This window comes from Cetorhinus maximus, chromosome 3 (genome assembly GCF_964194155.1).
Source record: "Cetorhinus maximus chromosome 3, sCetMax3.hap1.1, whole genome shotgun sequence".
Classification (NCBI taxonomy): Eukaryota; Metazoa; Chordata; class Chondrichthyes; order Lamniformes; family Cetorhinidae; genus Cetorhinus; species Cetorhinus maximus.
In genome coordinates, this window is record NC_135881.1 from 201,380,127 (window position 1) to 201,407,739 (window position 27,613).

The following is a 27,613-nucleotide window of genomic DNA, read 5'->3' on the forward strand; positions in this document are numbered from 1 at the left end:
AATGACCTGTTCATTTCAACTTGAGATTCAGGCTATGTTATAATTGAAAAGTAAAATGTTTGAGTTCTGTTTTCCTGAATGGATGAGCTAAATTGCACCATAAGGCATCTCTTATCTGTTGTTCATGATTTTTTTTTCGAGAAAGTACAGCCATAAAAGTGTTGGTGTACCATTGCACTGTGCCACACAAAGGTAGGATGTAGGTTTGTGCTTATGATTTCCTATTAGCTTGTTGCAAACAAACACTAGCATTTGGGTAGACAGTCTGAAGACAGGTTTTCGGACCAAGAATTAGTGCATGTATAGGGAAGGAAAGTTAACTAGTATAGGTCATGTATTTCAGTGAAAATTGTGTTTGTCCATCAAGCAAACAATTTTCCCTCAATCTTCTGCAAACTAGGAGTCCTTCAATATGAACTTTGTCATTTGTTGTGTGAATAATACTTATAAATTTATATCCACAGCTGTTTTGGGGATTCCAATTTCCATATTGCAACATTTATTGACTAAATATTTGTATCATTGTTGCTAAGCCAGTAGAGAACTGTTTTTGCTACATAGATTATGCTCGCATCTGTGTAACTTTTTTTTACATTTACTTTTAAATTCCTGGTTGTCAACTCTGTACTTTATCCAATTGCTCTTGGACCAGCATAGGCCTTTTGCTATTTTCTATTCCTGTTTTGTCTCCCATTTTCAGGTAATTTGGCAAATTGAAATGAGATGCATTGGAGAAAATAAGAATTATTAGAGGTTAGGTCTTTATGTAAGTTGTCATTTTAGTTGAGAGGCATAACCTATAATTTAATTTGGATGATTAATTTAAACCTTTGAAACTCTATATAAACTTTTTTAGGTATTGATTCTGAAGGACATGCTGCAAATTTTGTAGAGACCGAACAAATAATACAATACAATGGTTATAAAGTATCGTTTGTACAAGTAAGTAACTTCCACTGTGTATTGAGCTTGTTACATGACAACGAAACTTAAGATTTCTTTAGCCCTTTGATGTGAAAACCATCCCGTTGCACTTCCCAAACGGAAATGGTAACGGAAAATGAATGCTGAGCTGTGAACGGAGAAATTGGGAGGGGTGACCAAAGGTCTTGGCAAAAAGATGGGCTTTGAGAAGGCTTTAAAGAAGGTGGGCAGGGAGGCAGAGTGAGTGTAGTCACAGTGGCTGAAGACTTTGCTACAAATGGTATGGGGTAGTAGGGCAGGACAACAATAGCTTGCATTTAATAAGCACCTTTTTAAAGAAGGCGGCTTCTCCCCAAATGTGTAATCAGATATCACCATCAAGTCCTAGAAAGTACTAGGGAAGGATGACTAAAATCGTAGTCAAAGAGATGGGTTTTAACCAAGTTTTTAAAGGAGGAGAGGGAATTGAAGAGCCAGAGAAGTTTAGAGGGAAAATTCCAGAGCGTATGGCCTGGACTGTTCAAGCCACAACCAGTGATAGTAGTGTGAAGAGAGTGGGGAATGTGTAAGGGGGAATGTGTAAGGGGCCAGAGTCGTAGAAATGCAGAGTTCTGGGGAGCGGTTTAAGGCAGAAGAATGTTGCAGAGATGGGGAGGAGGGAGGCCATGAAGGGTTTTAAATGGGAATTTAATATTAGTGTTGGGGACTAGGAAGCCAGTGTATGTCAACAGCAAAAAAGATGATGGGCGAAAGGAACTTTGTACGGCAGTGGATGCACACAGTAGAGTTTACAAATGCAAGTTGTTGATCTTCAGGAAACTAATTTGTTCTGGTGAGGTGGGGTGCCTGGCTCTGAGAATGAACATCAAGTCAATATGAACCAGGAAAGAAAGATTGTTTAGTAAGAAAAACATTTTTTTATCCCTAAGATAAAAGCAAAATACTGCGGATGCTGGAAATCTGAAATAAAAACAGAAAATGCCGGAAAAGCTCAGCAGACCTGACAGCATCTGTGGAGAGATAAACAGAGTTAACATTTTCAGTCCATATGACTCTTCATCAGAGCTAAAGAGAAGTAGAAATTATGAAATTTATGCTGTTTAAGGTGGGGGGGGGGTGGAGCAGGTGAAACTGGATAAGAAGGTCAGTGATAGATGGGGGCTAAGGAGAGATTGACAAAGATGTCATGGACAAAAAGACGAAGGGAGTGTTATTGGCAGTGGTAATGGCTAAAGGAGGTACCGATAGTGGCATAAAGGTATGAAAGTAGAATGTGTTAGTAGCAGAGCTGCTATGAACACCACCTGCTTTCCATACCTTAAAGGCTGCCGATGTTGAATAAATTTCTCCTTTGATTTTTTTTCTGTTTTCAAGACACGAGGATCAATTCCCTTTTTCTGGTCACAAAGGCCAAACTTGAGATACAAACCAAAGCCCCAGATCAGTAAATCCATGAACCATGTGAGTACGTTTGAAAACACAAAATGACAAGTTTCCGTAAGGAGCCTGTTGACCTGCAGTAAGAGAAGAGTTTTACTGTGCTGATTTATGTATGTTTGCAGGTTTGTTTTGTACCAATACTCATTTTGAATACAATAAATGTGTAATTTTCCTTGGCAGAGTTGCCTATTATGTTTCAAATATATTAGTTGCTTGGAAAAACAACTTGAATTCGTGTAGTTAAGCAACACTGTTCAGGCTATGCACAAACCTGTTTTAAACCATGTTTTTTAAGATAATTGTGTTGGTTAAAAACTAGAATGTGACATGTTGGAAAATATTTCATTTTCAAATTGAGGTTATACATGTAGCGTTCTTTCTAATTCTGATTTCAGTGCAACCAAGGTGTTAAGTACTTAGATGTTAAGTATTAAGAATAGGGCAAGTGATTTGTTTTTGCTCAGAAATTGGCATTTTCACTCCCTCCAGAATATACCTGGGCAGCAAATTGCGCTCCATATGGTGAGTGTAGAAATTTGCATAATGCATTATTGTGCTGTGTCGTATTGCTTGTCCTTTCAATAACTACCTAAGCCATAGAGAGCAGTTTTAGCGCTTTAGTGCACTACTTAGATTATTGATGCTTTTTGGCTGTTTTTTTTTGTTAAAATGGATTCTAAACATCTTTTAATTTTGATTTCAGATGGATGGCTTTCAAAGGCATTTTGATTCGCAGCTCATTAGTTATGGGAAGCAAGTGATAGTTAACTTGGTATGTTTTATTTTTGTCAAATATGTCTTCATACTAAAATGTGAATTCTTATCTTTGATGAAAGTGGGACACACTATTTTGTTTTTTTTAAATATTTTCACTTTACAGGTTGACCAGAAGGGTCCTGAAAAATCCCTTGAACAGGTTTTCTCCAAAATGGCTTCAAGCTTGGGCAATGGGATGGTTAAGTACGTTTCCACTATACCTGGAGAGCTTAATGCTATCAATCTTTTCTTTCTATTTATTAAAAAAAATTGTTAGAAGTGACTCAAGCAACTGCAGTTTCCTTCTTGTCTTGCGTTTATTGCACAGGAAGACAATGAACGAAATGGGTGTTGGACTGCCTGTTCTCAAGAAAAGAAAGATAGACTTGCATTTATATAGTCTTGTCATGCCTCCTCAGAAATACCTCAAAGCACTTCGCAATTAGATACGTTGGAATGCAGTGATTTGCTCAATAGATAAATACATGACACACTGACCGTAATTAAATAGGTTTAACAGGACATTCATTTTTGATACAGAAACAGAAATACCTGGAAAAACTCAGCAGGTCTGGCAACATCGGCAGAGAAGAGCACAGTTGACGTTTCGAGTCCTCGTGACCCTTCAACAGAACTCAAGGTCATGAGGACTCGAAACGTCAACTGTGCTCTTCTCCGCCGATGCTGCCAGACCTGCTGAGTTTTTCCAGGTATTTCTGTTTCTGTTTTTGTTTTGGATTTCCAGCATCCGCAGTTCTTTGCTTTTATCATTCATTTTTGATGTTGGTGGCTGAGAGAGAAATGTTGGCCAAAACTCTGGGAGGGCTTCCTGTTTTGCTGCATAGTGCTTTTGGGATCTTTAACATCCAACCAGTAAAACAAAATAGTAGACCCTTTATTTGATGTCCTATCCACAAGATACCAGCTTGATGGTTCGGCACTTCAGCAGTACTCCACTGGCTTGTCAGTCTAGATTATCGTGTCAAGTATGAAAGTGGGCTTGAGCGCACAATCTTCTGATGTGGTGAGTGTGCTACAAACTGACCCAAACTAACTTTCAAAGGAAGGTTCAAGAAAGGAAAGCCCATTTGATTTTTTTTTCCAAAATGTAGCCTCTGTATCATCTTATTGTACTAATTGGAAAAAACTGAAATCAGAAACAAAATAGAGGAAAATGAAAATAACTTGATATAAATGTCAGCCAGCACAGCTATTTTGTAAATAAGTTCAGTCCCTGAGCCTCAATCATAACCACATTTCAATCTGTTAGTTATTCATCACCCCCTGCATTAGGAAATACTCCCTTACCATCTGTTTTAAATTTGCCCTTCATAACCCTGAGCCTTTGCTCTCATGCTCTGGAGCTTTAATGTGCTTGAAAGCATTGTTTCAGATTTAATTTGACCCAGTATTTCATATGTAGTACCTCTCTATAAAATTTGCTCATCAGTTGCACAAAATAACATCTTTCAACTCCAGCTGCTCCTTGTAGCTGAACACTTTAACGTATGGGATGCTCGTGTTCCGCTCCTCTACACTGTCCCTCAGATGTGAATTGGCCCCCTTGGGTTGCAGTCACTGGAAGTGTGTGCCCTATTCTTATTGAAATTGGTCAGGAGATCGCATGAGTTCGTGAGGCCTTATGCAAACCATTGTGCTGTTTCTGCCTCATGCTATTTGGAATTGGTGAACTGCTCCAAGTTAACTAACACCCCTTGATTTCTCTTAACTCCCCTCTGAGCATCTCCCATCCATTCCTGGAGCAGAGAGAGTTTCCTATTTTTTGCTTCCAATACAGTGGAACACTTGTTGGCATTAAACTTTGTTTGCCATTCATCAGCCCAGGTGCAAACTCATATCTGAGCTATATCCTTTGAGTTCACAGGTGTGATTTTGCAAATTTTGCTGCCACTTATACTGAGACTATGAATCTATTTCTGTATGACAGAATCAGGAGAGACTGAGTACTGCAGAATGGCCTCCATCTATGCTGTAATAATTTTGTGACTCTAAAACACCCCTCTCCTTTCTTCGTACCACTGATCAGTTGCTAATCCTCGTCAGTGTCTTATCCTTGTAACTAACCGAGTGTAGTTTGTAAAGGCTCAGTCATGTGTCACATTATTAAAAGCCTTGTATGTCTTCCCCCCTTGTTACTTTGGCTATCTTGCTTCCTCCAGTAAATTCATGAGATTAATCAGGTAACACGAACTACTTTTTAAACTGTGTTGGCTGATGTTTATCAGGTTATTTTCATTTTCCTCCACTTTGTTTCTGATTTAAGTTTCCAGTTACGGAGGTCCGCAGACCAACTGACTCCCACGCTTGCTATGCTATGTCTACAATCCAGATGCACTTAGTGCATCTGTGGCTCCTCTATTTATGAGACGATTGAAAATAAAATATTTTTTACATTATGCATAAGCAGACTTTTCCCTGCTATGCCTGTGAATATTGTTATTAAATTATCTTCTAATGGTACTGTACCTTTTGCAAGGCTAAAATCAATTGATTTTTTTTATTCATTCACGCGATGTTGGCTTCGGTGGCTGGGCCAGCATTTATTGCCCATTCCTCGCCCTTGAGAAGGTGGTGGTGAGCTGCCTTCTTGAACCGCTGCAGCCCATGTTGTGTAGGTACACCCACAGTGCTGTTAGGGAGGAAGTTCCAGGATTTTGACCCAGCGACAGTGAAGGAATGAGATATATTTCCAGGCCAGGATGGAGGGGATCTTCCAGGTGGTGGTGTTCCCATCTATCTGCTGCCCTTGTCCTTTTAGATGGTTGTGGCCTTGGGTTAGGAAGATTGCAAACATTGACAGCAGGATTGAAGTGGTAAAGCGCATGTGGCGTTTAAAAATGTTGTGCAGAATTTTTAATCTAGCCTTTCTGTCATCCATTAAAGATTGTCGTGGTTTAAGGGGTAAATAGCTCATCCATTGAGTCCAGTTATACATACCTTTCTTCCCTTCCCTCAGAAATTTCTAATGTGATCAGTTGGATTCACTAGAAAAGAGAATGGTTAGGCTGGGCAGACCATTTTTTTCTACTGGAGTATAGATGAGGATATCCTCTATTGTCTTCAAGAGAAACAGCCTTTTCCATTATTACTGTTTCAGGCATAAAGCAATATATCTAGAATTGGTCACTTGAGTAGTGCCCTATAAAATGAGGTGGACCTGTCTGCACCTGGGGCAAGCACCTTGGCCTATGTGGCATCAGCTCTGGCCCAGGATTTTCCTTGAAGTACAGATTTGAATTAAGGGAAAGAATTGAGAGTGTGTCCAGAGAAACAGCAGGCTGCCCACACCAGCAGATGAGACCATGTGAAGCTTGGAGGTTAGACAGTGGTAACCCCTATAGGAGTACACTTCAAAAAGTGAAGACTATCAAGGTGCCCTGAGGATATGAAAGGCGCTTTACATGTTTGTCCATTTTGTTTCTCTCTTTTTCCCACACTCACTTTCTCCCTCGTTCTTTCTCATTCTCGCTTGCGCTCGCGTGTTCGCTCCTCACTCGCATTCACTTACTTGCAAACTCACTGAGGTCATTAGGGTGGTTGGTATGGAAAACACAAGTTCCACAATAGTGCAATAGAATAGAGTTTGGAGTCCTTGGAAAGACTAGAATAAATTGTATGTGCCTGTGTCATGCCTACCAGGGAATGCTCAATTTTGATTTGAGGCGCTGCAAACTCTAGTAATTTAGGCACTAGCCTTTTATTGTAAGACCTGGCTCTGACTGTACGCGTTGTGTATTATTTTAGGCAATTTTAACTCAATTCCTGGTGGTTTAAGCTTGCAGAACTGAGCATTCATTGGCAATTTCACCCAGACGCCCCAGAACACCCACTGTAGGTAGTGAAAAACATCTCATTGTCTCAGCTGGTGTTGGTCTTCTGAGTTTGGGGCTGAGACACTTTAGCTGAGATTATCTACTTTGTTGGAATCTCAGCAGGAGGCTGGTATTGATTTGCACCCACCAGACGTTACCGTCATTGACTCAGCATGTTTTCTGTGGTCGGGCTAACTTAGGCGTGCTCTTGACTTTCCACCTCAGACTGGGAGTAGTTATGAAAGGACAGTCAAGGTAGTTTATCACTGCAGCTAACCACCACATTCCTGGTGATGTTTAATAGTTGGCCATGCCAGAAATGGAAATTCTTCTGAACATTAATCAAGGTGATGAGTGCAAAATTCATGAAGTAAGAAAAGAAAAATAAATTAATACTGCTATTAGAAATTGAGCATTTTTGCAGTCAACAATTATTCATGTCATGCAGGTGAGCTCACTCTGCTATATTACATAGTGTTTACAGCATGGAATTAAGCTGGTCCACCTATCCAGACATAGCCAGAGAATCACTTGCAAAGCTTCTCTTCCCATTCCTACTTGGTGTACCCCAAGGATCTATCTTTGGCTTTCTCCTATTTGTCATCTACAAGTTGCTTCTGGGCGACATCCTGCAAGGCCCAGTGTAGTTTTCACATGTCGGCTGTTGACACCCAGCTCTATCTCACCACTCCCTTTCTCAACCTCACTGCTGTCTTTAAATGATCAGGTTGCTGGTGCAAATCCCAGCCCTGGTTGAGCAGAAATTCCCTGTAACTAAAAATTGGAAAGACCGAAGCCATTAACTCAGTTCCCTGTCACAAACTTGTTCCCTGGCCACTAACTCCATCCCACTCCCTGGTAACTGTGACGGGCTGAATCAGACTGTTCGCAAACTTGGGTGTCACATTGGACCACTGGACCATCTGCCAACCACACACCCGTGCCATTGCTGAGACCGCCTACTTCAACCTCTGAAATCGCCAACCTGCAGCTCGGCCTCAATTCATCAGCTGAAACCTCAGCCATGCCTTGTTATCTCTAGGATTTCACAATATATACTTTACCCTCCATTATGGTCGTAATGCTTATGAATTATTTATTTTTAAAGTTCACTAATCATTGTGCTGTCAATTTTGTAGATATTGTGCATTTGATTTCCACAAGGAATGCAGCCGTATGAGATGGGACCGGCTCCAAATCCTTTTGGATCGTGTAGCAGACCAACAAGATGAGTATGGGTGGGTAGTTTTCGTGTCTTGAATATGAAAAAGAAATCTTTAAAAAGTCAGTTCGTTACCTAATAAATATGAAAGTAATGATACTTTGATTAAAGAGAAATTGCCTGGTTCCATTTTTAACTTTTTAAAAAAAAAATGGTCACTTGTTTTTTTCTGTTTTAATAATAGTTATTTCTTGGTGGATTCTGATGGGAAGATGCTGGTACAGCAGGAAGGAACTTTCCGGACCAATTGCATTGACTGTTTGGATCGAACAAACGTGGTGCAAAGCTTGTTAGCACGCCGCTCTCTCCAATCACAGCTTCAGGTTAGAAGCACTTTACAAGCTTATTATTTAGTGGGGATTTAATGTTTAAACATACTCTTAATTCAGATATGCCAGTGCTTGTAATCGGTGAGTGAAACAGGATTCAGTACTCGTCAAGGCAATGCTTCCCAAACTATTTCCCAATGTGACCCCATTTTAATGGCTCAGACTTCGTACGACCTCAGAGTGAAAATTGGAGGGGTGGGGTGGTGTTTTAGAGGGTTGTTGGGCTGGAGGAGAGGGCTAATTGTTGAGCGGGGGAGATTTTAAAACGACTTGGGTTGCCCTGAATAAAGGGAAGACCCACCTTTTTACAGGTTGTGGCTATAGCACCAATCGGGCCTCAGAGAACAGGGAATTAAGCCACGCCTGCCCAGCAGAGAAAAAAACACGAACAATTAAGGGGCCTCACAGCTGTCAACATAGAAACTAGGAGCAGGAGTAGGCCATTCGAGCCTGATCCGCCATTCATTATGATCATGGCTGATCATCCAACTCAATAGCCTGCTCCCGCTTTCTCCCCATACCCTTTGATCTCTTTCACCCCAAGAGCTATATCTAACTCCTTCTTGAAAGCATACAATGTTTTGATCTCAACTACTTTCTGTGATAACGAATTCCACAGGCTCACCACTCTCTGGGTAAAGAAATTTCTCCTCATCTCAGTCCTAAATGGTCTACCCCATATCCTCAGACTGTGACTCCTGGTTCTGGACTCCCCCACCATCGGGAACATCCTTCCTGCATCTACCCTGTCTAGTCCTGGTAGAATTTTATAGGTTTCTATGAGATTGCCCCTCATTCTTCTGAATTCCAGCGAATATAGTCCTAATCGACTCAATCTCTCCTCATATGTCAGTCCCGCCATCCCAGGAATCAGTCTGGTAAACCTTCGCTGCACTCCCTCTATAGCAAGTACATCCTTCCTCAGATAAAGAGACCAAAACTGCACACAATATTCCAGGTGTGGTCTCACCAAGACCCTGTACAATTGCAGCAAGGCATCCCTGTTCCTGTACTCGAATCCTCTCGCTATGAAGGCCTACATACCATTTGCCTTCTTTACCGCCTGTTGCACCTGCATGCTTACCTTCAGCGACTGGTGTACGAGGACACCCAGGTCTCGTTGCCCATTCCCCTCCCTCAATTTATAGCCATTCAGATAATAATTTGCCTTCCTGTTTTTGCTACCAAAATGGATAACCTCACATTTATCCACATTATACTGCATCTGCCATGCATTTGCCCACTCACTCAGCTTGTCCAAATCGCCCTGAAGCATCTCTGCATCCCCCTCACAGCTCACCCTCCCACCCAGCTTTGTGTCAAAACTCAGTCTGAGCGCCATTGCTGTCTCGAAGCTTGAAACCCAAAATCTCATCTTTGGGAACCCAATAGGGGTTGCTCCAGACATAGCCGGAGAATCACCTGCAAGTCTTCTCTACCCACTCCTACAATACTACCTCTGTTTTGGGAACCCCCTGCCTCATGGAGTCTAGAATTATCGCCTTTTCTCAAGTCCTGCAGTGGACAGACTAGGGGCCAAGGCAGAACATTGCAATTTGAGATCTTTTTGCATTGCCAAAGATGATTTATTCCAAACCTCAGTGACCGTTATAATATGACCAGAGAAAATTGATCTGCTTCTAGTTTTAATTTAGGAAAAATTCTGAACATATTCTAGAGTAACCTGTCTTAGGTTTGCTTGTACACTTAACAGCAAACCATGTTGTTGATTCTCAAAATTGACCATGTAGCCAATTTTCTTAGCAATTCAATGTTTGTCATTTCGCTGCCAAACTCCCCTAAACTATGTTCACTCAGTTTACTATTTAACATTGATAACCAGGGGCTTTACTAAAAAAGCACTGTAAAACTGAATTCTTTTAGAAACAAATTGATTAACAAAAAGAATTACCTGGAGCTTTTGCACACAAGTCCTTGGCTCCTGTATTAGATTTATATCAACTCGTATTTATCTAGCATAGCACATTTAACATAATCAAACGTCCCAAGGCACTTGCACGAGCATTATAAAGCAAGATTTGAAACTGACCTACGTAGGAGATATTACCAAAAGCTCAGTCGAAGAGGTAGGTTTTAAGGAGGAAAGAGAGTTTGAGGTGGGTACTTTTTAGAAGGGAATTCCATTGCTTTGGCCTAGGTAGCTAAAGACATGGGTGCCAATGGTGGAGCAATTAAAATCGGGGATTTCAAGGGACCAAAATTCGAGGAGGGCAGAGATATTGGAGAGTTGTGGGATTGGAGGGGATTACAGAGATATTGGAGAGTTGTGGGATTGGAGGGGATTACAGAGATATCGGAGATTTGTGGGGTTGGAGGGGATTACAGAGATATTGGAGAGTTGTGGGGTTGGAGGGGATTACAGAGATATTGGAGAGTTGTGGGGTTGGAGGGGATTACAGAGATATCGGAGATTTGTGGGGTTGGAGGGGATTACAGAGATATCGGAGAGTTATGGGGTTGGAGGGGATTACAGAGATATTGGAGAGTTATGAGGTTGGAGGGGATTACAGAGATATTGGAGAGTTGTGGGGTTGGAGGGGATTACAGAGATATCGGAGAGTTGTGGGGTTGGAGGGGATTACAGAGATATCGGAGAGTTGTGGGGTTGGAGGGGATTACAGAGATATCGGAGAGTTGTGGGGTTGGAGGGGATTACAGAGATATCGGAGAGTTGTGGGGTTGGAGGGGATTACGGAGATGGGGAGGGGCAAAGCCATGGAGGGATTTGAAAACGATGAGAATTTTAAAATCAGGTCTTTGGGAGTGACTGTAGGTCAGTGAGCACTGGCTTGACAAGTGAATGGAACTTGGTGTAAGGACATGGATAGCAGAGTTTTGAATGCTTACTATTTCAACATTGGGCAGAATTTTGCTGTCGGCGAGCAGGGGGTCGGGGTCCAGTCGCCGACGGGTAAAATGACGTTGGGGGAAACCCCTGACCTCATCCCGGCCCATTTAAATTTTCAGGAAGGCGGGGGCGCAGCAAAATCAGCTGCGCACCTGCCGACCTGTCAATGGCCAATTGAGGCCATTGACAAGATCATTTAAACAATTAAAGGACCTCTCCGTCCAACCTTAAGGTTGGAGGGCAGGCCAGGAGCCCCGGCGGGCAATAGGAAAAACATGAAACCTCATCCTCCGGCGGGATGAGGTTTCATGCAGGGTTTTAAACAGTTTAATAAAGTTTTACTGTAATTTATGAACATGTCCCATCTCATGTGGCATTGTCACATGAGGGAACATGTTAAGGATTTTTTTTTTCAATTTTTAATCTTTTTAAAAGTGTAAGCAATCTCCCTGAGGCAACACTTAGCCTCAGGTTGCTGTGCGTTCTTTCGTGCGCATGTGCAAAAGAGCGCACTCTCGCTTTTGAGGAATCCCCCCCCCCCGCCCGCACAGTAAGCGCATCGCACTTCCCGCCAGATGTCACGCTGGGTGTGCCTTAATTGGCCCGCCCACGTAAAATGGTGGCAGAGCCTGTTTCTCCGGCTGGGATCGGCTCCCAGCCCACTGGAGATTGGGTCGGGCCCGGTGGGCAGAAAATTCTGTCCATTATACCTGCAACGTATACAGTGAGAAATAAGTCTTGTCTCATTACTTTCATGAATAGCGTTCATAAACATTATTTCAAATGTGTTCACAATATACAAGTTTGACATTATCCCAATATAAAATACCGTAAATAGCAATTGCTACATTATTAATATTAAATGATGAATGGATGCAGATTGATTTATATGCTTTCATGAATTTGTACATCTTAAATTTATGAATTTATTCATTCATTATTCATATGTAATATAGAATGTTTATAAGATTTGCACTATTTGTCATGAAGAATAACGGGGTGAGTTCTGAGATGCAATATTACATAGCTTAATAATGGATTGTACAAAATTAGAGGGAATATTTGAATTTTTTTTATGGGCGTCACTGGTTAGGGGAGCATTTGTTGCCCATCCCTAATTGCCCTTGAACTGAGTGACTTGCTAGGCCATTTAGAAGGCAGTTAAAAGTCAACCACATTGCTGTGGGCCTGGAGTCGTGTGTAGGCCAGACCAGGTAAGGATGGCAGATTTCCTTCCCTAAAACTTATGAGTGAACCAGATAGCTTTTTATGACAATCAATAATAGTTTCATGGTCATCATACATTCCAGATTTATTAATTGAATTTAAATTCCACCAGCTACCGTGATGGGATTTGAACCCATGTCCCCATAGCATTAACCTGGGCCTCTGGATTACTAGTCCAGTACACTACCACTAAGCCACCGTCTTGCCTGAATTTCAATTGTTATGTGCTTCAGGATGAATGATTATAGTAATCTGTTATGTTTGAGAATTCATTGTTAACAGAGTACATTTCTATTCTGCTGTATGACCATCATTTTTAATATTGAACCACACTCTATAGTTTATTATGCTAAGTACTGCTGTGGCACATCCTGATCTGTTAGAATAGAGGGAAGTTGTTTAATTTATTTCCTATTATTTAGATACTCACTAAACTGTGTATATTATCTTGCCTCTCAAATTCTGCTGTCATTGCCCCTCCAAGTGTTGAAGGCAGGGAATTGATTATATAATAGGAAGGTTAATCTGCTAGCAGAGGTCCTATGGTACCTGACCAAATGGCTCATTTTCAAATGGGGACTAGAGCATTTGGTGTCAGCAGCCAATTCAACCGATAGGCTACCACAACCCTGGCTAGTCCTGTTCCTGCACATACACTTCTCGCCCGTGTTTGTAGGATGTTGATTAGAGGCATTCTTCTAACACTTTACTATGCAAAATGGGGATCAATTGTGATTGGGCTCAAACAGGCTCATTCACAAAGACCAGGGAGTAAATGTAGGACCCTAATCTGTATGGTTAAGAACTACATTATTCACAATTTAAGTTATTGAGAACACCTCACATAGCACCTCATTTGAAAGCAGAAAAAAAGATCCAAATTGAACCATAAGTTTCACATTACAAGTGTTTAAAATATATATATGAGCCAACTCATCACCTGTTAGATAATTATTAAACTCTCATTTCTTTCTGTTGGACTTAGAGGCTGGGTGTTCTTCATGTTGGCCAAAGAATTGAAGAACAAGCAGAGTTTGAAAAGATTTACAAAAATGGTGAGTTTCAATTCAGTTATCAAAACCTGTTTGGTGAAGTCTTTCACTATGCAACAGCAGGCTTCTCCATTAGTTCAGCAAGTTTATCCATGATTAACCAAAGCGTATAGACCAGGGAGGTTTTGGGTTTGATTCCTGATTTGTGCTGAGTTGATCCCAGTAGTAGGAACAATACAATTGGTTTAATAGTCGTTTGGTAGTACAGAACTTGAGTATTGCTGAGAAAAGAGGGATTTTGCTTGTTAAAGCCTTTCATGCTCCACTAGTCAGGACAATTTGCAAGAAAACACCAATGTCAGGGGAAGCAACATATTTATACAGTATGAGAAGCGAGTGCTGATTGGTGGGCAAGTGGACTCTGGTAGAGAACGCACCAGTTGATGGTGACTGACAATTAACTGCCAAGCATTGTTTGTAATTTAAACCAGGCAACTTGACACTGGTCAAGACATTGCAAATTGTCCTGATGAGTGCAAGATCGTCAAAAAATGTCTCTTTTTATCAGCAATACAATTGCTTTTAATATCACTGCGCAAGGGCGGGAGAGTTCTTGCTTCTGATTGCTATCCATTGCTCCCTGCTAGATGCGTTGTGCGCTTGGGACTGTCAGGTGAGAATACAATGGTAATGGCTGACGACTGTGATGCTTCCATGCTCGCTGCCAGGGGCAATGCAAATTTTGACTATTTAGGTTAGCAGAGTATGCCAAAGGGAACCCTATACTAGCATGGGGTCTTTGACTTTGAGAGAGACGAAAATGGTAGAGAAAAGTTGGGAGGAAAATCTACAGTGGAAATAAAATCCAACAATTGTTACTTTTGCTGAATACTTTGAAGTTGTTACCTTTGCTGACTGAAGTACTACAGCTTAGCAATAATTTGATTTGTCCACAGCATGGGCAGATAATGCGAATGCATGTGCCAAACAGTATGCTGGAACTGGGGCCTTAAAGACTGACTTTACAAGGTAATTATCTTTGAGCGTTAACTCTTAACTGTTGTGGTTAGTTTACTCCTTGCATGCTTTGTTGCAAACAGGTTAATATTGCATGGGAGGGGAGCATGGAAAATCTATTTGAGTGTGGGATATGAAGTTTAAAAAATCCAATTGTCTGATTTTTGACGCTTGCAGTTTTCCAAAGGTAATTGGATGATTACCTGAAGAGAGAAAATTTGCAAGGCGGGAGGGAAAAGCAGGGGGCGTGGGACTAGGTGAGTTGTTCTTGCAGAGAGCTGGTACAGATACAATGGGCTGAATGGCCTCCTCCTGTATTGTAGCCATTCTATGATTCTTTGTTCAGTGATTAAGGAAATGGCAGCGTAAGTGCTCTTTACCTCAATTTATTCTGCTTTGCCATTGAATTTTTTTCTGTCTTTAGAAGCCTGTAGAATTAAAAATCTGGTGCCTAGAGCGTCATGTTTAAGGTGACACATGAAATCTATTTGTGGCAGGAGAAGTATCAGCTGTTGTTCTTACTAGTTGAACCAAACAAGGAATCTAAGCAAAAACAAATTACTATGGAAGCTGAAAATCTGAAATAAAAACAACCAGCATTCTCTTTTTATTAAGGAATCCAAGCATGTGTGAAAGAAATGCATCATAGAATGACACAGAATATATAGCACAGAAAAAACTGGCTGGTGTCGGCTGGCACTTATACTCCATATGAGTTCTAGCCCATGCTAATGACCTTTTCCCACTGCTCCTGTATCCTTCTATTCCCTTCTCCCTCAAGTGTACATCAAGCTTCCCCCTGAAAGACAGCAGTACTGTTTGCTTCAGCCACTTCATGTGGCAGCACATTCCGTGTTCTTGTCACTTACAGTAAATAAAATTTACCGAAGCTATCTGATCTCTTCAAGCAGGGGCTTCCAAACTGTGGGTCGCAACCCTCAGTGAGGTTGTAGGACAAGCAATTAGGCGTGAGAACCGAGGCAGTAATGGAGGCTGTGGAGCAGGGACTCAGATTTGACAGTCCTGGGATTGGTTGCAAGGCTCCTTTAAATGCGCGCAATTTTTTTTTTTACCTGTGGCAGTGGCCTAACCCAATGAGCTCTGAGCCTGATTGTTAACACTGACAGAGCCTGAAAAATGGGTGAATGTCTTATAGATGTAGATGTTTCCGGTGAAACAGTGCTTCACTTGCACCTCCTTCAGTTTGGTCTACTGTAATTGCTGCTCCCAAGATGGTCTCCTCTACATTGGGAAGACCAAACGCAGACTCGTTGACCGTTTTGCGGAGCTCAGTTCGCAAGCATGACTCAGACCTTCCTGTTGCTTGCCATGTCAACACACCACCCTGCTCTCATGCCCACATGTCTGTCCTTGGCCTGCTGCAATGTTCCAGTGAAGCCCAACGAAAACTGGGGGAACATCACCTCATCTTCCTGTTAGGCACTTTACAGCCTTCTGGATTTAACATTGAGTTCAACTTCACTCCCTCCTCCATCTTTACCCCTTTTTAAATCCAATTTTGTGAAAATTTTTATTTATTTATTTGTTTTTTGTTATCCTCCTTCCCCAACACCCTCCCCACAGTCACTTGTTTCTATGTTTTGCTTTCACAGAGCGCTGACCCTCATTCTACTATTAACACATTCTGCTATCTTACCTTTATGCCCTATCAACACCTTCTTTAGTCTTTTAACACTACTGTTAACACTCCCTCTGCCTTGTGTCAATGACATCTTTGTCAATCTCTCCTGAGCTCCCCACTATCCCTGACCGTCTATTTTGCTCCACCTGCTCGACCTCCTCTTAAACAGTATAAAATCAATCACATTTCTACTTCTCTTTAGCTCTGAAGAGTCATATTTGCTCAAAACGCTAACTCTGTTTCTCTCTCCACAGATGTTGCCAGACCTGCTGAGGTTTTCCAGCATTTTCTGTTTTTGTGGTAGATGTCTTAGTTTTTTTGTGCCTGTGGCCCTGCTGTTTGAACCCTCACCCCACTCAACAACTCGTCCCCCTGCCTCCCTCCTCAATTTTCACTCTGGGGCCGTGCCATGTGTGAAGCGTTAAAAAGGGGACACGGCAGAAAAAAGTTTGGGAAGCACTGTCTTAGTGGCTATCTTCTATTTATGTCTCCTTGTTCTAGACTCTCCCACAAGTGGAACAAACCATGCATTTGTAGTTTTCACATTTACCCCCGTGGAACTATATTACCACAGCAAGCAGGCAGAACGTTTACAAATGTGTAGGACAGGGGGTGAAATTGGAATTTTCTTTTGTGTGCTTTGCACATTTTATGCCATTAAGTCTTGATCATAGAATGACATAGCACAGAAGGAGGTTATTTGGCCCATCATGCCTGTGCTGGCTTTTTGAATGAGCTATCTGATTAATCCCACTCTCCTCTTTCTCCAATTCTCTGCAAATTTCTCCTCATAAAATATTAGTAAATTTGCTTCTGCCACTCTTTCAGGCAGTGCGTTCCAGATCATAATGACTCACTGCGTTTTTTTTTTCTAAGTTGCCTCTGGTTCTTTTGCAAATTACCTTTTAATTTATGTCCACTGTTTACCAATCCACCTGACCCTAAAAACAGTTTACCCTTAATTATTCTATAAAAACTCAGTGATTTTGATAACGCCCATCAAATATTCCTTTTAACCTCCTCTGCTCTAAGGAAAACAATTTGGAATTGAGGTTTTTTTTCCCCTCACCATGTATTGCTGAGGAAGCCTGATGTTTGAGCCAGGTTTGAAAGTGGATGCTTGAGGCTGAATAGCCGTCTGCACAATGTTTTGGTGGCTGGAGACTATGTGGTGAAGGGTCTCCCTGGTGTGCTGCTATAATCGACGGTTTCAGCAAGAATTGTAAATCCACTGCGGGAGGTAGGGCAGGGAATTTGCTGTGAGTGCAGGTCCACATCGAAAGGTTGTCCACCATTTGGGACACACTTTTGAGGTTCAAAATAGAAATATGATACTGGTGCAGTTAGGGTGAAACAGCATTGTTAGAGAAATATGAAGGGAACATTTGACATCGATGTAACAGATTTGAGTGTGCTTAATTATGCTGCTGATTAACAAAGTGGTAAAGTTTTACATTTGTCAGTGACTTGCTCCTCAGCCCTAATTTGACATGCAGACTCACGCGCACATGTTGACAGACTTCCCAATGAAATCCCAGAGTTTCGATTCAGCTTCCTATTTCAGGCATTAGGTTACATATCCGTATAGGATACCAGGAAGTGGAATATCACTTTGGGATTTCATTTGCGCAACTGGGAAGGACTGATCCAACCTTCCTGACCAAGTGAGAATTGATGATTTTCACATGGTAGTGGAAGTTAGAATAGCTGTAGTTACGTGATCTAAGCTAAATTTAAAAGAAGAGGCAATATGGGTAGAGCTCCGGAATAGGAAGGGTGCAGTCACAATGTTGGGGGTTTACTATAGGCCTCCCAATTGCCGGCGGGAGATTGAGGAACAGTTACGTAGGCAGATTTTGGAAAGATGTAAAGCAATAGGGTTGTTGTGGTGGGTGATTTTAACTTTCCTTATATTGACTCTATATTCCCTATATTGAATCACTTAGTGCTAGGGGTTTGGATGGTGCAGAATTTGTAAGGTACATCCAGGAGGGCTTCCTGAGACAATATGTAGATAGTCCAACTAGGGAAGGGGCAATACTGGACCTGGTATTAGGGAATGAACCTGGCCAGGTGGTCAAAGTTTCAGTAGGAGAGCATTTCGGGAAAAGTGACCATAATTCAGTAAGTTTCAAGGTACTGGTGGATAAGGATAACAGGAGTCCTTGGGTTAAGATATTTAATTGGGGAAGGCTAATTATAACAATATTAGGCAAGAACTGAGGAATCTAGACTGGAGGCAGATGTTTGAGGCAAATCAACAACTGACATGTGGGGGGCTTTCAAACGTCAGTTGATAAGAATTCAGGACCGGCATGTTCCTGCTAGGTTGAAGGATAAGCATGGCAAGTTTCAGGAACCTTGGATAACGAAGTTTATTGTGAGATTAGTCAAAAAGGAAAGGGAAGCATTCGTAAGGGCTAGAAGGCTGGGAACAGATGAAGCCCGTGGAGAATACAAAGAAAGTAGGAAGAAACTTAAGCAAGGAGTCAGGAGGGCTAAAAGGGGTCATGAAAAGTCACTGGCAACCAGGATCAAGGAAAATCCCAAGGTCTTTTATACATATGTAAAAAGCAAGAGGGAAGCCAGGGAAAGGGTAGGCCCACTCAGGGACAGAGGTGGGAATCTGTGTGTGGAGCCAGAAGAAATGGGAGAGATACTAAATGAATACTTCTCATCAGTATTCACCAAAGAGAAGGACTTAGCGGTCGATTTGTCTAGGGAAGAGTGTGTAGATAGCCTGGATCATGTTGAGATCAAAAAAGAGGTGTTAGGCGTCTTGAAGAATATTAAGGTGAATAAGTCCCCAGAGCCAGATGGGATCTACCCCAGAGTACTGAGGGAGGCAAGGGAGGAGATTGTTGGGGCCTTGACAGAAATTTTTGTATCCTCACTGGCTACGGGTGAGGTCCCAGATGACTAGAGAATGGCCAATGTTGTTCCATTGTTTAAGAAGGGTAGCAGGGATAATCCAGGAAATTACAGGCCGGTGAGCCTTACGTCAATGGTAGGGAAATTATTTGAGAAGATTCTTCGTGACAGGATTTACTACCATTTGGAAGCAAATGGGCGTATTAGTGAGAGGCAGTATGGTTTTGTGAAGGGGAGGTCGTGTCTCACTAACTTGATCGAGTTTTTCGAGGAAGTGACAAAGATGATCGACGATGGAAGGGCAGTGGATGTTATATACATGGATTTCAGTAAGGCCTTTGACAAGGTCCCTCATGGCAGACTGGTACAGAAGGTAAAGTTGCACGGGATCAGAGGTGAGCTGGCAAGATGGATACAGAATTGGCTTGGTCATAGAAGACAAAGGGTAGCAGTGGAAGGGTGCTTTTCTGAATGGAGAGCTGTGACTTGTGGAGTTCCGCAGGGATCAGTGCTGGGACCTTTGCTGTTTGTAGTATACATAAATGATTTGGAGGAAAATGTAACTGGGCTAATTAGTAAGTTTGCAGACGACACTAAGGTTGCAGATAGTGAAGAGGATTGTCAAAGGATACAACGGGATATAGATCGGTTGGAGTCTTGGGCGGAGAAATGGCAGATGGATTTTCATTCGGACAAATGCGAGGTAATGCATTTTGGAAGATCTAATACAGGCAGGAATTATACAGTAAATGGCAGAACCCTTAAGTGCATCGACGGGCAGAAGGATCTGGGTGTACAGGTCCACAGGTGGCAACGCAGGTGGATAAGGTAGTCAGGAAGGCATATGGCATGCTTGCCTTCATTGGCAGGGGTATTGAGTATAAAAGCTGGGAACTCATGCTGCAGCTGTATAGATCCTTGGTTAGGCCGCACTTGGAATATTGCGTGCAATTCTGGTCACCACATTACCAGAAGCATATGGAGGCATTGGAGAGGGTGCAGAGGAGGTTTACCAGGATGCTGCCTGGTCTGGAGGTTATTAGCTATGAGGAGAGGTTGGAGAAACTCGGATTGTTCTCACTAGAGCGATGGAGATTGAGGGGTGACTTGATAGAAGTTTACAAAATTATGAGTGGCATGGACAGAATAGATAATCAGAAGCTTTTTCCCAGGGTGGAAGAGTCAATTACTAGGGGATATAGATTTAAGGTGAGAGGAGAAAACTATAGAGGAGATGTGCGGGGCAAGTTTTTTACGCAGAGGGTAGTGAGTGTCTGGAATTCGCTGCCAGAGGAGGTGGTGGAAGCAGGTACGATAGTGGTGTTTAAGAGGCAGCTTGACAAATACATGAATAGGATGGGAATAGAGGGATACGGACCCTGGAAGTGCAAAATGTTTTAGTTGACGGGCAATATGATCGGCGCAGGGTTGGAGGGCCGAAGGGCCTGCCCTTGTGCTGTACCTTTCTTTGTTCTTTGTCCTTGTTCTTTGAATTTCACAAAGAAGATATTGAAGGTGAATAGTGACTGTGTCTCACATACGAGAAACTTGCATTCCTTTGCTCCAGAGTAGCATCTTTCTCGAGTGATATTTTAAACCACTTGTGTGTAAATATCAGAAATGTACGTGCTCCAGTTGGGGAGGCAATGACATAGTGGTATTGTCACTGGACTAGTAATCCAGAGACCCAGGGTACTGCTCTGGGAACCCGGGTTTGAATCCCACCATGGCAGATGGTGAAATTTGAACTCAGTAAAAAATCTGGAATTAAAAGTCTAATAGAATCACGAAGTGGGGAAAGGAAATGCTGCCTGGAATGGATTTTCCAGGAGACACCAAGAGCTGTCTTGCCACCTTTTAGGATTTGCTTGATATTGACATGGGGCAGCTATATTGCCCAGACTATTTGAAAATGAACATGTTACCGTCTTCTCCAGATTTAAACAGCACACTTTAAAAATTTTATTATTACCCCTCAGCTAATCTGGCATTTTTGGCATCAGTATTCACCGTTTGTTAAATACACTTCCTTTTCTTTAGGACTGGAAAGAGAACCAAATGGGGTCTTGTGATGGATGGATGGAACTCGATGATAAGATATTACAAGAATAACTTCTCCGATGGATTTAGACAGGTAAACCATTCTGTATAACTTTCCCATGGATCTTGACCAGCAACATGCATGTGTTGGCTATTTTAAATACATGATTCATTCTTTTCAATTGTTATTTGAATAATTCTTTTAGCATGTATTGAAAAGTCTAGATAGAGTAACCCAAGAAAGCACTGCCTTGCTGATGAGCAGTGTTTCAGAAACAACAAACATTTGCATTTACATAACACCTCTCATTTAGAAAAACGCTCGGTGGTGCTTCACAGAAGCATAACCAAAACATAGACGATGAACCAAAGGAGGAGATATTAAGTGAAGTTACCAAAAGCTTGGTCAAATAGATTGTTTTGAGGAAGAGTTTTAAGGAGATGGAGGGGTGAGAGGACCTCGGCAGTTTTACATGTGTATGGCAAATTATGGCTCCAGGCTAATTTTTCAATTTTGTTCAAATTAAAGCTAGTATGATCTTAAAAGCCTCCTAGGGTAATATTCACACATGCTATTTTGTGCAAACTAAGATATAAAAACTACTAAGCATGATTAGACAGACAATTTAACCTGAATGTGCACCTTGAACAAAAGATTAATACCTAAGTTGAATTTCTCTTTCACATATCGGTCCATAGCTTGGAACACATGCAGGGAATGGTTTATCTACATAAAGCGTGGGATAAAAAGAAATTTGTGAAGCTGAAATGGAATTTCTGATCCCACATTTTAATTCTTTGAAGTCACAGGATCAAAATTCATCTTCAGCAGAGAAAGGGAAAGACTGCTGATATTAAGTCGCTTTTACCCCTCCCACCCACACCAAATCTACATGTTACCCCCTTTGTTTGACATCCAGTTGGTAACCAGTTGCTTACCCCCTGACGCTATTGCCTTTATTCCTCCATCCTATTAGGGGGAGATGGTAGCATAGTGGCATTGTCACTGGACTAGTTTTCTAGAGACCCAGGGGAATGCTCTGGGGACCCAAGTTTGAATCCCACCATGGCAGATAATGAAATTTGAATTCAATAAAAATCTGAAATTAAAAATCTGATGATGACCATGAAACCATTGTCGATTGTCACAAAAACCCACCTGGTTCACTAATGTCCTTTAGGGAAGGAAGCCTGCCACCCTTATCTGGTCTGGTCAATGTGGTTGACTCTCAATTAGGGATGGGCAATAAATGCTGACCTAGGCAGCGATGCCCACTCCCCATGAATGAATATTTAAAAAATCATCTCTAGCCCCTCCGTTACTGTTCTAGATAGGGTATAGGAAAGAAAGTCCTGACAGGTGATCCTCTCTCTTCCAGCACCCCCTTCCTCTCCTCCTCCACCCCTCTCTCGCCCACCCCAACTCTTCCCCCCTCTACCCTGCCCTCAAATTTCAAACAATGTAGCATAAATTGTTGTGATTGTTTGAAATTTGGCATTCTTATGCTTGTCCAGATGAGTGCAAGACGAAAAACTTCAGCAATGTGTCTCTCTTTTCAGCAATATTCAAGCTCAGTACTACTTAGTGACTGTTTGAATTAGTTAATACATTCCATACATTTATTACTGTTGCAGGATTCAATAGACCTGTTCCTTGGAAACTATGTTGTGGATGAGGCTGACTCTTTAGCCTTATTACATGACCAGAAAGAGTGGAGATTCCTAGCGGTGAGTTTGAAGATGATTATTCATTTTAGTAAACTATTTATGATTGAGCAGTACCATGGTTAACAATTTGAATCTGTGTAATGTTGTTACATATGCAGGATAAAATTGACATTTCCTCTCGATCTTGTTTGCTTCATCTGTGGCCTTTAGCAGAGTCATCAGTGTTTAATTGCTGTGGAATGTATTTGACAGGACTACTGAAGCATCTCAAACTGCGAATTGATGGTGTTTAGTTAGTTATAGGCGATAGGATGGACGGCAGCCCTGACGTGATACAAGCTTAAGCAGTCGCCTAGGAGGCATGGTGATCAGAAGCAAAGATTGCGGGTGAAGAGGCGTCAGCACTGGAAATTCTGTTACAATTTTGAGACGCAATAAATAAAATTTCATGAATAAAATAGCTTCAATAAGTCTTGCACTTAGGCAGTTAGTGTTGCTTAAATGTCAATCTAATGAAGCAGTCATGCTGGGATTATTTGTCACTTCCACATATCAACTGGGGATGTTAATAAAGGAATATGGTATATTTAATATTGGCACTTGAGCAAACCTAGGAAGGAGCACAGTTTACCCTGGTAAATATTATTCTTCTCCTTTCACAGTTGCCTATAATCATGGTTGTGGCTTTCTCGATGTGTATCATCTGCTTACTTATGGCAGGTGAGTAAAAATCTTGAAATCAGAAGTAATAACCAACACAAATGTTACTACTATCCTGCATTTTGGGATTCAACTTTTTTTCATTCATGGAATATGGGCATTGCTGGCAAGACTAGCATTTTTAGTCCATCCTTAATTGCTCTGGAGAAGATGGTAAGCCACCTCCTTGAACGACTGTAGTCTGTGTGGTGCAAGTACACCTACATGCTGCTAGGTTGGGATTTCCAGGATTTTGATCCAACAACAATAAAGAAATGGCGAAGCAGTTCTCGGTCAGGATGGTGGTGTTCCCATGTGCCTGCTGCCCACGTCCTTAGACGTTGCAGGTTTGGAAGATGCTGTTGAAGAAGCCTTGGCGAGTTACTGCAGTGCATCTTGTAGATGGTACACAATGCGGGTCAAGCAGACTGCCTTGTCCTGGATGATGTCAAGCTTTTTGAGTCTTATTGGAGACACACTCATTCAGGCAAGTGGAAAATATTCCTTCACACTCCTGACTTGTGCCTTGTAAATGGTGAACAGGCATTGAGTGTTTGCCTTAGAATTCCCAACATCTGACCAGCTCTTGTAGCCACGGTATTTATATGGCTGGTCCATTTCAGTTTCTGGTTAATGGTAAACCCCCCCCGCCCCACCTGAATGTTGATGGTGAGACATTCCACAATGTTAATTCTAATGAACGTCAAGTGGAAGTTGGTTAGATTCTCTCCCATTGGAGCTGGTCTTTATCTGGCACTTGTGTGGCTTGAATGTTACTTGCCACTTATCAGTCCTCACCTGAATGTTGCCCAGCTCTTGCTGCATGCGGGCCAGGCTGCTTTGTTATCTGAGAGGTCGCGAATGGTGCCCAACATTGTGCAGTCATCAGCGAACACCCACAGTTCTGACCTTATGACGAAGGGAAGGTCATTGATGAAGCAGCTGAAAATGGTTGGGCCTAGGACATTACCCTGAGGAACTAAAGCAGTGATATCCTGGAACTGTGATGATTAAATTAATTCAATTAAACAATTAGTAAGGTGCATAAATTCTAAAATCCAGAGCTTTTTTTTCCCCTTGGAGTGTTGCTGTCAAGTTCCTGTATCTGTTCAAGAACTTTATACTTTCTGGGTGTACCCGAGGAACATGTTGGTCATCTCAGAGTCAGAGATCTACAGCATAAAAAAGGGCCCTTTGGCCTAACGAGTCTGCGCCAGTCAAACAAGTACCTAACTATTCTAATCCCATTTTCCTGCATTAGGCCTGTAGCCTTGTATGTCATGGCATCGCAAGTGCACACCCAAATACTACTTAAATGCTATGAGGGTTTCTGCCTCTACCACCCTTTCAGACAGTGAGTTCCAGATTCCCACCACCCTCTGGATGAAAAAATTCTTCCTCACGTCCACTCTAAACCTCCTGCCCCTTACCTTAAATCTTTGCCCCCTGGTTATTGATCCCTTCACCAAGTCTATGCCCCTTGCTTATTGATCCCTCCACCTTCATATCTACCCTATCTATACCCCTCATAATTTTATACACTTCAATCATGTCCCCCCCCCCCCCCCCCCACCCTGCAATCTCCTCTGCTCCAAGGAAAATAACCCCAGTCTATCCTATCTCTCCTCATAACTAAAACTCTCCAGCCCAGGCAACATCCTGGTAAATCTCCTCTGCACTCTCTCTAGTGCAATCACATCCTTCCTATAATGCAGATTCCAGAACTGCACGCAATACTCTAGCTGTGGCCTAACCAGCGTTTCATACAGTTCCAGCATAACCTCCCTGCTCTTATATTCTATGCCTCGGCTAATAAAGGCAAGTATCCCATATGCCTTCTTAACCACCTTATCTACCTGTCCCGCTACATTAAGGGATCAATGGACATGCACACCAAGATCCCTCTGATCCTCGGTACTTCCCAGGGTTCTACCATTCATCGTGTATTCCCGTGCCTTGTTTGTCCTGCCCAAGTGCATCACCTCACACTTATCTGGATTAAATTCCATTTGCCACTGATCAGCCCATCTAACAGGCTCGTCTATATCCTCCTGTAATCTAAGGCAATCCTCCACACTATTTACCACCTCACCAATTTTCGTGTCATCCACGAACTTACTGATCAACCCTCCTATATTCAAGTCTAAATCATTTATATATACCACAAACAGCAAGGGACCCAACACTGATCCCTGTGGAACCTCACTGGACACAGGCACCCAGTCACAAAAACACCCTTCGACCATCACCCTCTACTTCCTGTCACTCAGCCAATTCTGGATCCAATTTGCCAAATTGCCTTGGATCCAATGGGCTTACCTTCATTATCAGTCTCCCATGCGAGACTTTATCAAAAGACTTGCTGAAGTCCAAGTAGACTACATCAAATGCAGTGCCCTTATCTATACACCTGGTCACCTCTTCGAAAAATTCAATCAAATTGGTCAGACATTACCTCCCCATGTTGACAGTCCTTGATCAATCCCTGCCTTTCCAAGTGTAGATTAATTCTGTCCCTCAGAATTGCTTCCAATAGTTTCCCCACCTTTGAGTCAGACTGACTGGCCTGTAGTTCCCTGGTTTATCCCTTCCTCCCTTTTTGAATAACGGTACCACACTGGCTGTCCTCCAGTCCTCTGGCACCTCTCCTGTGGCCAGAGAGGTATTGAAAATTATTGCCAGCGCCCCTGCTATCTCCTCCCTTGGCTCACTCAACAACCTGGGATGCAGTTCATCTGGGCCTGGAGATTTATCTACTTTTAAGCCTACCAGACCACTTAGAACCTCCTCCCTTTCTATGCTAATTTATTTAATTATATCACAGTCCTGCCTGATTTCCATACCTACCTCGTCCCTCTCACTTGTGAACACCGACACACTATTTATTTAGAACCCTACCTATGTCTTCCGGCTCCACACACAAATTACCACTATGGTCCTTAATGGGCCCGACTCTTTCCCTAGTTATCCTCTTACTCTTAATGTACTTGTAAAATAACTTTGGATTTTCCTTTATTTTACCTGCCAATGTTTTTTCATGCCGTCTTTTTGCTCTCCTAATTTCTTTTTTAAGTTCCCCCCTACACATTCTATACTCCTCTAGGGCTTCCACTGTTTTGATCCCTCGGTATCTGCCATAAGCCTCCCTTTCTCTCTTTATCCGATGCTGTGTACCCCTTGACATCCAGAGTTCCCTGGATTTGTTGGTCCCACCCTTTGTCTTTACTGGAATATGTTGCCCCTGTACTCTCCCTATTTCCTTCTTGAATGAGTCCCACTGCTCTGACACAGATTTACCTAAAAGTAGCTGTTCCCAGTCCACTGTGGCCAAATCATATCTGATCTTATTCAAATTGGCCTTCCCCCGATTTAGAACTTTGATTTCTGGCCCATCCTTGTCCTTTTCCATAACAACCTTGAATCTAATGGAGTTATGATCACTATCTGCAAAATGCTCCCCCCCCCCCGCCTCACTGATACCTCTACCACTTCCCAGGCTTCATTCCCTAAAATTAAGTCCAGGACCACCCCCCCACTCTTGTAGGACCTTCTACGTACTGGCTTAAAAAACTCTCCTGGATGCATTTTAAGAATTCTGCTCCCTCTAAACCTATCACACTATGACTAACCCAATTAATGTTGGGGAAGTTGAAATCCCCCACTATTACTACCCTATTATTTTTGCACTTCTCTGAAAGTTGCCTACATATCTGCTGTTCTATTTCTCTCTGACTGTTTGGGGGCCTAAAATACACTCCCAGCAATGTGATTGCTCCTTTTTTGTTTTTAAGTTCTACCCATATGGCTTCATTTGAGGAGCTTTTTAAGACATCATCCCTCCTTACTGCTGTAATTGATTCCTTGATCAATATTGCGATACCCCCTCCTCTTTTACCTCCTTCCCTGCCTCACCTGAAGACCCTATATCCTGGAATATTGAGCTGCCAATCCTGCTCCTCTCTCAACCATGCCTCTGTGAGAGCAATGACATCAGACTTCCATATGCTAATTTGTGTCCTCAACTCATCTACCTTATTCGTCAGACTCCTCGCATTAAAATAAATACCATCCAACCGTACCAAGC

At 42.2% G+C, this 27,613-nt stretch overlaps 1 protein-coding gene across 2 annotated transcripts in view; it reads left to right on the forward strand.

Moving 5' to 3' along the window:
- sacm1lb (SAC1 like phosphatidylinositide phosphatase b) overlaps window positions 1–27,613 on the forward strand; it is a 71,965-nt gene that overhangs the window by 39,892 nt on the left and 4,460 nt on the right. The window contains exons 9-20 of one of the 2 annotated variants that reach the window (XM_078539621.1): window positions 857–942; window positions 2,299–2,385; window positions 2,854–2,886; window positions 3,068–3,136; window positions 3,245–3,324; window positions 8,093–8,191; window positions 8,360–8,498; window positions 13,586–13,655; window positions 14,549–14,621; window positions 21,163–21,256; window positions 22,798–22,890; window positions 23,493–23,550. In XM_078539621.1, the coding sequence (XP_078395747.1) occupies window positions 857–942; window positions 2,299–2,385; window positions 2,854–2,886; window positions 3,068–3,136; window positions 3,245–3,324; window positions 8,093–8,191; window positions 8,360–8,498; window positions 13,586–13,655; window positions 14,549–14,621; window positions 21,163–21,256; window positions 22,798–22,890; window positions 23,493–23,550 (981 nt within the window). The remainder of the gene's footprint in view (window positions 1–856; window positions 943–2,298; window positions 2,386–2,853; window positions 2,887–3,067; window positions 3,137–3,244; window positions 3,325–8,092; window positions 8,192–8,359; window positions 8,499–13,585; window positions 13,656–14,548; window positions 14,622–21,162; window positions 21,257–22,797; window positions 22,891–23,492; window positions 23,551–27,613) is intronic. The other variant, XM_078539622.1, reaches the window with a different exon arrangement.